The sequence below is a fragment of the Corvus moneduloides genome, chromosome 13 (genome assembly GCF_009650955.1).
Source record: "Corvus moneduloides isolate bCorMon1 chromosome 13, bCorMon1.pri, whole genome shotgun sequence".
NCBI classification, from domain to species: Eukaryota; Metazoa; Chordata; class Aves; order Passeriformes; family Corvidae; genus Corvus; species Corvus moneduloides.
The window spans coordinates 19,918,647-19,928,274 of record NC_045488.1 but is presented as its reverse complement, the minus strand read 5'-3'; the positions used below and the strand labels follow the sequence as shown (position 1 = coordinate 19,928,274).

Sequence of the window (9,628 nt, the reverse complement as noted above, 5' to 3'; positions counted from 1 at the left end):
TATGCCAGATCCATGAAGGCCCTTGGCTGGGAATAGTGGGGACCTCATGCTGGAGATATTGGGGACATGGTGCCAGAACCATGGGGACCTTGTGCTGGTGACCCATGACAGTGGCTCCACGCTGGGACCGTGCTGACACTGGGGACATGCCATTGACACAAGGATCTGCCACACAGACCCCGTGCTGGACTGTAGGGACTCTGTGACAGCCATCTGGGGACCCAAAATGGTCACTGTGTGCTGGGACCACAGAGGGATCCTGTACTGGGTACACTGGGGACCCTGTGGCCCATGGAAGGGACCAGAAATGGTCATCCCATACTGGGGGCTGGGGGCCCTGTACTGGGGACACCGTGGACTGTGTACTGGGGATATTGGGAACCCTGTGCTGGGCTGTGGGGACACCGTGACAGCCATGGAGGGAACCCAAAATAGCCACCCTGTACTGGGGACACTGGGGATGCCGTGCTAGCAACACTGTGCACCCTGTACTGAGGGCACTGGGAACACTGGGCTGGGCTGTGGGGACACTGTGACAGACACGGAGGGGACCCAAACCGGTCCCCCTGTGCTGGGGACACGGGACCCGTGATGGGCCATGGGGACATTGTGGGGGACACCCGACACGGGCACGCCACGGGGCGCCCTGTGCTGGGGACTGCAGCGACCCCAAGCTGGGACGGGGGGACCCTACATGGGGGACTCTGGGGTCACCGGGGTCCCCGCCATTGCTGCGCGCCCGCCGAGCCGCTGCCCCGCCCCCCGCGCTTCCGGGGGTCCCCGGCGGTGACGTCACGGCGGCGCCGCTGGGTGACGCGGTGCGGCGGCTCTGACGTCAGGCGCGGCCCCCCGGCAGCATGGCGGCCGTGCCCGCGCCGCCCGGCCCGCGCTGACATGGTGAGGGGCCGGGACGCGGCAGGGGACGCGGGGACGGCCGCGGGGGGAGCGCGCCCGGCCGAGGGGGCGGGACGGGCCTGCGGAGCCGCGGGGCGGGGGAGGGGCAGCGGCCCTCGGGGTGCCCCCGTGTCCCGGGGTCCCCCGGCTCGGGGCGGGGATGGGGCTGCAGGGACCCCCCCGTGGCGATCGGCCGGGCCCCCGCCGGCAGCTCCGTGCGCAGCCCCCGGCCTGGGCCTCCATCCTGGTCCTCCATCCTGCTGTTCGCATCCTGCTTCCCAGTCCGGCTGTCCCATCCTGTTCCCCCACGGTGGTTCTCCATCCCGCTGTTCCCATCTTGCTCCCTCATCCTGTTGTTCTCATCCTGGTCCCCCATGGCAGTGTCCCCATCCTGCTGGTCCATCCTGCTGTCTCCATCTCGCTCCCCCATCTCGCTCCCCCATCCCGCTGGCCCATCCTGTTCCCCAATCCTGCACTCCCATCCCACTATCTCCATCCCACTGTCCCCACCCTGCTCCCGTCTAATCTGCTCCCCCCATGCTCCCTCTCTCAACCTGCTCCTCCATCCTACTGGCCCCCAAATTATTCCTCCCATCCTGCTCCCCCGATCCCGCTGCCCACATCCCACATCCCCGTCCTGCTGCCCCCAAACACTCCCCCCAGCCCACCTCATTCTCTCTGTCCTACTGCTCCCCCCAAACTGCTTCCCCAAATCGTTCCCCCAACCCTCTCCCCAGAACCACCCCCCCGAGTTTGCTCCCCCCTAATTCCCTCCCTGTTAATGTGCTCCCCCAATCCACTTCCCAACCCTCTCCCCCATCCCTGCTGCCTCCCAACCCTCTGCCCCCAGGACCTCAAGGGCCAGTACTGGACGGACGATGACTCCGACGGGGACAATGAGTCTGAGGAGTTCCTCTATGGCGTCCAGGTGGGTGCTGGGTCCCACGGGGAGCTCGGGAACCCCAAACTTGAGCCTGATCCCAGGCCTGGGGCTGCTGGGGGCTGCGGGAGGCTCCGGGTGTGACGGAGCTGTGGGCGCTGTGCCGCAGGGGACCTGCGCCGCCGACCTGTACCGGCACCCACAGCTGGACGCCGACATCGAGGCGGTGAAGGAGATCTACAGCGAGAATGCCGTGGCCGTCAGGTGGGTCCGTCTGCTGCCCCCTGCCCTGGGCAGTGCCAGCCCCGGGCACACAGCTGGGCCACGCCAGGAGCCCAGCTGTGCTATCCCCAGGCATCCAGCTGTGCTGTCCCTGGGTACCCAACTGTGCCATGCCCAGGCACCCAGCCATGCCATCTCTGGGACACCTGGCCATGGCGTCCCCAGGCACCTGGCTGAGCCACCCCTCAGACATACCCTCCCCAGGACACTGGCCACAGTGTCCCCTGGGCACTTGGCTGTGCTGTCCTTGGGCAGCCAGACGTGGCATTCCTGGAGCGTCGAGCTGTGGCAGCCCCAGGCACTCATCTGTGCCATCTTCAGACACCCAGCTGTGCCATCCCTGGGCACCCAGCTGTGCCATCCCCAGCACACCTGGGCATGCCATTCCCAGGCACCTGACCATGCCATCGTGGAGCACCCAGTAGTGGCACCCCTGCATAACCAGCTGTGCCATCCTCGTCGCACCTGACTATGGCATTGCCAAGGCACCGGGCTCATCTCCAGGCACCCAGCTGTGCCATTGCCAGGGCACTCAACCATGGCACCTCCAGGACACCTGGCCATGCCATCCCCTGAGCGCCTGGCTGTGCCATTCCCAGGTTCACATCCACATTCTGGGCACTCCCCCTGTGCTCACGCTTGATACGTGGGGAGCCACACGTGCCAGTGTCACTGTCCCATGAGCCTGCCCACCCTGGCACGGTGGGCACCGGGCCACTCTTCCAGCACCGTGCCAGCCCCCTGTGCCACGGCACCACGTGTCTTCACAGGGAGTACGGGACCATCGATGACGTGGACATCGACCTCCACGTGAACATCAGCTTCCTCGATGTGAGTGCCCAGGGTGCCCCCGGCAGCGCTGGCATGGGGAGGGTGGGCACATGCGCCCGGGGGGTCCCCAGTTTCCCCTGCCCGGGTGGAGGTGCCGTGGCTGTGCCGAAACGCGGCTCTCCCTCGGCAGGAGGAGGTGGCGACGGCGTGGAAGGTGCTGCGGACGGAGCCCATCGTCCTCCGCCTGCGCTTCTCCCTCTCCCAGTACCTCGATGGCCCCGGTGAGTGGGGCTGGGTGGGATGTGGTGTCCCTGTGCCCTCGGGACAGGCGCAGGGGTGGCACCGACGGCTCGTCCTCCTGTGTCCCCGCAGAACCGTCCATCGAGGTTTTCCAGCCGTCCAACAAGGAGGGCTTCGGGCTGGGTCTGCAGCTGAAGAAGTAAGAGCTCAAACGTGGTGGGCACCCGAGGGTGGTGGGTGGGGTGGCACACAGAGTCACTGTTCTGCCCCGAAACCGGCCACGTGCCACATGTCGCTGAGCCACCACCTTTTATCCACCACACAACCCCGTGATGGACTCACCACCATCTGTGTGTGGGGAGGAGGAGGGGCTGGGGTTGTCACGGACCACCAAGCACCCACGGGTGCTGTCCCCCCTGTCTGTCAGGATCCTGGGCATGTTCACATCCCAGCAATGGAAACACCTCAGCAACGATTTCCTCAAGACCCAGCAGGAGAAGCGGCACAGTTGGTTCAAGACGAGCGGCACCATCAAGAAGTTCCGTGCTGGCCTCAGCATCTTCTCGCCCATCCCCAAGTAAGGTCCCGACCCCGTCCCCCAGGGGACCAGCCCTCCGTCCCCTCATCCTGGGTGAGGCCTGGCACTGTGCCTCAGTTTCCCCACTTGGATGCTGCTGCTCCCTGCCACATCCCAAGGAGGTGGCGGTTGCTCCCAAACAGTGGCCGACGGGTGAATCCGGCGCTGGGTGATGGAGGAGCAGGGAACGGTGACGAGCAGGTGCTCAGGGAGATTCTGTGCCCGCAGGTCTCCCAGCTTCCCTGTTATCCAGGATTCAGTGCTGAAGGGCAAACTGGGCATCCCTGAACCTCGTGTGAACCGCCTGATGAACCGCTCCGTGTCCTGCATGGTGAAGAATCCCAAGGTGGAAGTTTTTGGCTACCCGCCCGCCAGCACCCAGGCAGGTGTTGCCCCCTTCAACATCCTGGTGGGTGCCACCCCGCCTTGGGGTTTGCTTTCCTCTTGTTCCCCTTCCCAGGGGCTCCTCTGGGGTCAGATCATTTGTCGGGAGGTGCTGGGATTCCCATGGGATGGGGGGAGCCCCTGTGGAGTTTCTTGTCCCCACTCTTGGGTGCTCTCAGGGAGCTGGGGCCTGGCTGTGGGGTTTTACCCCACTCTTGGTGCAGCACCCCTGCTGTGCCAGGGGATGCTGGCGTGTTGGGGGTCCTGCTGTGCCAGGGGATGTTGGCATGCTGGGGGTCCTGCTGTGCCAGGGAGCGTTGGGATATCCATGGTTCCGCTGTGCCAGGGGAAGGTTGGATCTTGTGAGTCCCACTCTGCTGGGAGGGGTTTGGCATGTTGGGGCTCCCCTATACCAGGGGGTGTTGGGATGTTGGGGGTCTCACTGTGCCAGGGGGTGTTGGCATGTCAAGGGTCCCACTGTGCTGGGGATGTTGGGGGTCCTGCTGTGTTTGAAGGGGTTTGGCATGCTGGGGGTCCTGCTGTGCCAGGGTTTTGGCATGTTGGGGGTCCTGCTGTGCCAGGAAGGGTTGGAATGTCGGGGGTCCTGCTGTGCTGGGGGGAGCTGGGGGCTGCCTGTGCCATGCAGAGCTGGGGCTGCGTGTGGGAAAGGGGATAACGCAGCTGGCTCTGCTCCGGCTCTGTCACAGGTCGGCGGCCACTGCAAGAACATCCCCACGCTGGAGTACGGCTTCCTCGTCCAGGTGAGAGTCCTGCACCCCACCCCGCCTCAGCCTGCTGTGGAGCATCCTCCCCACTGCTCCACATCCCGTGTACCCACATCCTGCTGCCCAGAGCATCCTCCCCCCCGTCCCACTTCCCACTTATCCACATCCTTCTATGCAGAGCATTCTCCGCGCTCCCCCATGTCCTGCTCATCCTTATCCTGATGCCCAGAGTATCCTTCTCTCTGTTCTTCATCCCGCTGATCCCCGTCCCGCCGCCTGGAGCATCCCCCCAAGCTCTGTGTCCACGGCAGGACTGACTCCCTCTGTCCTGCCCCTCAGATCATGAAGTACGCGGAGCAGCGGATCCCGACGCTCAATGAGTACTGCGTGGTGTGTGACGAGCAGCACGTCTTCCAGAACGGCTCCATGCTCAAGGTGGGGTGGCGGGGCCGGGTCGGGTGCGGGCTGTGCCCCCGTGCCACCATCCCTGAGCCTCACCACGCTCCTGTCCCCTCCACAGCCGGCTGTGTGCACCCGGGAGCTCTGCGTCTTCTCCTTCTACACCCTGGGCGTCATGTCCGGCGCGGCCGAGGAGGTGGCCACGGGTGCTGAGGTAGGGATGGGCACGGTGGTGACCCCACCAGCCCCATGGGGCGTTGCCCCTTCAGTCCCTGCTCTGCCCCAAGGTGGTGGACCTGCTGGTGGCCATGTGCCGTGCTGCCCTCGAGTCCCCTCGCAAGAGCATCATCTTCGAGCCTTACCCCTCTGTGGTGGACCCCAACGACCCCAAAACTCTGGCCTTTAACCCCAAGGTAAGCGTGTCACACCAGGGGGTGACTGGGAGCCCCAAGGACTCCTCTGATGGCCACTCCTCTCTTGCCCCATGTGCAGAAGAAGAACTACGAGCGGCTGCAGAAGGCCCTGGACAGTGTGATGTCCATCCGGGAGATGACCCAGGTATGTGGCGTGGCCCCACACCCCCCGGCCACGTGTGACCTCCCTGGAGTGGGATCCAAGCCGGGAGTGGCATTTTGGTGCTGATCTCCATCTGCCCGTGGCTGGGTGGGTACTGGGGGACCCACCTGCACCCCCTCTTGCCTCTGCCAGGGGTCCTACCTGGAGATCAAGAAGCAGATGGACAAGCTGGACCCCCTGGCGCATCCCCTCCTGCAGTGGTAAGGCCGAGGGTGCTGCGGCCCTCTCCCACTGGCCCTTGTCCCTCCCACTGCCCCACATTCCCCGGGATATGGGATGGGGTGGGGGGCAGCCAGGCATCCGTGGAACAGCCCTCTCATCTCCTTTGTCTTGGGGGGGTCACGAGCATCCAACAGTCTCGGGGCAGAGTGGGACCACCCTTTCTGACCCTCCTCCTTTTCCTCCTCCTTTTCCCAAGGATAATCTCCAGCAACAGATCCCACATTGTCAAGCTGCCTCTCAGCAGGGTAAGGGACCAGGCCAGGCTCCAGGTGGGGTGCAGGATGGAGGGTGTGGAATGTGGGATGTGGGATATAGGAGGTGGGACGGAGGGTGCAGCAGATGGGGTGTAGGCTATGGGCTGTGGGATGCAGGATGAGGCATGTAAGGATATGGGATGGGCGATGGAAGGGTCTGGGATATAGGGTGGATCCTTCTGGCTGGGGTTTGAGCCTGGGAGATGCGGGAGGCAGGACATGGGATATAGGAAGGGGGATGTTTGTCATGGGCTGTGGGGTGGGGACCAGACAGGGATGCCAAGGACCCTTCTGTCAAACTTGGAGTGGCCAAAGCTGGGCTGGGCTGGACCCGGGGCCGGGCGGCCGTGCATGATCTCTGTCTGTCTGTCTGTCTGTCCTCTCTCCTGCTGGCACTGCCGTTGCTCTTGCTGTTCTCCTGGTAGCAGCTGAAGTTCATGCACACCTCCCACCAGTTCCTCCTGCTCAGCAGCCCCCCAGCCAAGGAAGCCCGGTTCCGCACAGCCAAGAAACTCTACGGCAGCACCTTCGCTTTCCAGTGAGTTGCCAAGGGGGGGGGGACAGTGGGAGCCCCCGGGGTGGGCGCCGTGGGGGTGATGGACGGGGGGCTGACGTTGGGCTGGCTCTTTGCAGTGGCTCTCACATTGAGAACTGGCATTCCATCCTCCGCAATGGGCTGGTCAACGCCTCCTACACCAAACTGCAGGTACCGCTCCGCTGCCTGCGCCCAGCACACCCCGGGCAGCAGGCGGGCAGGGAGGGGGCAGGAAGGTAGGGAGGGGGCAGACATTGGGAAGTGCCAGGCTTCCTCCACTACCACCGTGCCCACGCTGTCGGGGTGATCCCACCATGCTCACCCTGGTATTTTCCCGCAAGCTGCATGGAGCAGCCTATGGCAAGGGCATCTATCTGAGCCCCATCTCCAGTATTTCCTTTGGATACTCAGGTAAGAGGCTGCCTGCGCTGCCCGGTCCTGCCTGTGCTTCCGTTCCCATTCCCTGCATGGGCCCAGGGAGGTTCAGCATCATGCTGGCTGGAGAAGCCTCGCCTGAGTGGCAGCATCCCACATCCATCTCATCCACACCAGCCTCTTCCCAGCCAGGTTGGGGCTTTCCCACACGCCAAAGAATCAAAACTCCTAACATTTCCTAGGCTTCAAAAGCTGCTGTGCACACTTCTGGGGGGTTCTCAGGGCTCAGCGGCAGGGTGGGAGCACTGAGGGTGGCCATCCCTGTCTGTGGCATGCGTCCCCACATCACCCCAGGGTGTTCCCTGAGGGAGTGACAGCCACTGCCTTGCTTCTTACGCAGGAATGGGGAAAGGGCAGCACCGGATGCCATCGAAGGATGAGCTGGTGCAGCGGTACAACCGGATGAACACCATCCCCCAGGTGATGGGCCAGGGGACAACGGGGTAGGATGGGAACAGGGACATGGCACCCATGGGTGCCAGGACAGGGTGGTAACAACACTGGCTGCTGTTCCCACAGACCCGCTCCATCCAGTCCCGCTTCCTCCAGAGCCGCAATCTGAACTGCATCGCGCTTTGCGAAGGTATGGGGATGTAGTGGGGAGGGACAGGCAGCACCCATGGGGTCACCGGGTGGGTGGAGGGATGGAGGGTCCCCGCAATGGGCTGTCCCCAAATGGGCCCTCCGTCCCCCTCTCCGTGTCAAACAGCCCCTTTCCCTGCAGTGATCACCTCCAAGGACCTGCAGAAACACGGCAACATCTGGGTCTGCCCTGTCTCGGACCACGTCTGCACACGCTTCTTCTTTGTGTGAGTCCAGCTGCGCCCACCCTGCAGCACCTGCGGGGCCCCCACGGGACCCCCCTCACCCCCTTCTCCCCTTCCAGGTACGAAGACGGCCAAGTGGGAGACGCCAATATCAATACTCAGGACCCCAAAATCCAGAAGGAGATCATGCGTGTGATCGGGACTCAGGTGTACACAAACTGAGCGGCGGCGGTGGCGGTGGGACCCCGGGACCCCCCGGGCACCGAGCGAGCCCCCGGGCAAGGCTGGGCAGGGGCCGAGCGGGTTTTGAGCCCCCCGAGCAGGGCAGAGCCGGGGCGACGCCGGCGGCTCCACCTGTACATAGGCGTCGGGCACCCTGTGAGCACCAGGCGGGTTCAGCGGTCCCTTATCCCCTCCCTGTCCCCTTCCCACTGTCCCCGACCCTGTGGCAGCGTGGAGAAGGAGCCGCGGATCCGGCGTGGCCGGGGGCTGCCCCTCCTGGCATTGGCAGCGACGGCGTTTTTATCGATGATGAGAAACCGAAGCAAAAAAAAAAACCAACCAGAGCAAACCCAAAAACAGGAAAAAAAAAAGAGAAAAGGAATCGGTGTTCGTGGATTTAACTGGGATTAAAGTGTGGGGTATGGGAAGGGGATGCTGGGGAAGGGATGGGGGCACAGGGAATAGGATTGTGAGGAAAGGATGGGGCACAGGAAAGGGGTGGGATGGGATCACAGGAAAGGGATGGGATGGCTTCACAGGGAAGGAATGGGATTCAGGGGAAGGTGGGAGTGTGGGGGAGGAATAGGGGCACAGGGAAGGCACTGGAACCTGAGGAAGGGATGGGGGCACAGGGAAGGAATGGGATCATGAGAAAGGGATAGGACTGTGGAGAAGGGACAGGAAACAGAAGGGATGGTATCTTGGGGAAGGGATGGGATGGGATTGAGAGGAAGGGGGTGCAGAAAGGATAGGTTCATAGGGAGGGATAGGACTGAGGGGAAGGGATGGGATGGTGGGGAAGTGTCATAGGGAATTGATGCAGCTTTGGGAGGGAACCACTCCCCCATCACACCATGGCAAAGGGATGGTGCTGTGGAGGCGGAACGCAATGGAGAAGGGATCGTGCCTCAGGGATGGGGACATGGGACTCCACAGAGAGGGCACTGGTGCTGCAGCAGACTCAAACAAGAAGGAACCTCCCAGGGACGGCATTTTAGGTCAGCCCAAGCCAATCTCCACAGACACGGAGGCAGTGCCAGCACAGCTGCATCCTGCTACACCCAAACCTGGATGGAAACCCAGCAGAGACAGCCCGGAGGCTGCCAGGGCTCAGGGCAGGCAGAGGGGGCTGGGCACTGCGGGTGCCCACAGGCCAGGGGCTCTGCGGGTCGGTCACGGCAGCACGAGGCCATGATGTCAGCCAGGATTTATGATGGAATTTAAGAATCAGTGTAAGAATTATCCTGGTTTTGGTACAGGCACCACCTGAGTCCTGACAGGCTCATTACACCAATGGGTGCACTCAGGGTCGCTTCTGTCATGTCCCTGCCCTCTGACCCCCCCTGGATGGATCCCAATGTCTGTCCCTCCCCACTCATCCCACGCTGGCTGCTCCATGTTCCCAAGGGCCACCCAAACCTGGGCTGGTGGCCATTCCCTCACCCCCTGGCCCTGCCACCCACCC

At 63.5% G+C, this 9,628-nt stretch overlaps 1 protein-coding gene across 6 annotated transcripts; it reads left to right on the top strand.

The window, feature by feature from the left end:
• The first annotated feature begins 761 nt into the window (after positions 1-761).
• On the top strand, positions 762-8,545 carry PARP6 (poly(ADP-ribose) polymerase family member 6). 6 transcript variants are annotated; one of them, XM_032122917.1, is made up of 22 exons: positions 762-897; positions 1,745-1,822; positions 1,944-2,038; positions 2,827-2,887; positions 3,018-3,108; positions 3,200-3,266; positions 3,495-3,644; positions 3,873-4,026; positions 4,736-4,789; positions 5,093-5,188; positions 5,274-5,366; positions 5,440-5,565; positions 5,645-5,710; positions 5,861-5,928; positions 6,147-6,195; positions 6,633-6,742; positions 6,838-6,910; positions 7,081-7,150; positions 7,515-7,594; positions 7,694-7,757; positions 7,899-7,983; positions 8,061-8,545. In XM_032122917.1, exons 1-22 carry the CDS (start codon positions 895-897, stop codon positions 8,161-8,163), a joined length of 1,836 nt encoding a protein of 611 aa, XP_031978808.1. In that variant the 5' UTR covers positions 762-894; the 3' UTR covers positions 8,164-8,545. The 6 variants fall into 6 exon arrangements, 5 of the variants coding, with proteins under 5 accessions (XP_031978808.1, XP_031978807.1, XP_031978806.1 ...); XM_032122916.1 differs by having other exon boundaries at positions 6,630-6,742; XM_032122915.1 differs by having other exon boundaries at positions 3,873-4,053.
• Positions 8,546-9,628: the final 1,083 nt, after the last annotated feature.

Excerpts from the sequence above, each read along its gene's own strand:
- PARP6 (XM_032122913.1), top strand. The coding sequence starts at position 1,676 with ATGTGCTCCCCCAATCCACTTCCCAACCCTCTCCCCCATCCCTGCTGC. Across the intron at positions 1,823-1,943 it reads AGTTCCTCTATGGCGTCCAG|GGGACCTGCGCCGCCGACCT; the intron begins GTGGGTGCTGGG and ends GCTGTGCCGCAG. Across the intron at positions 4,790-5,092 it reads AGTACGGCTTCCTCGTCCAG|ATCATGAAGTACGCGGAGCA; the intron begins GTGAGAGTCCTG and ends CCTGCCCCTCAG.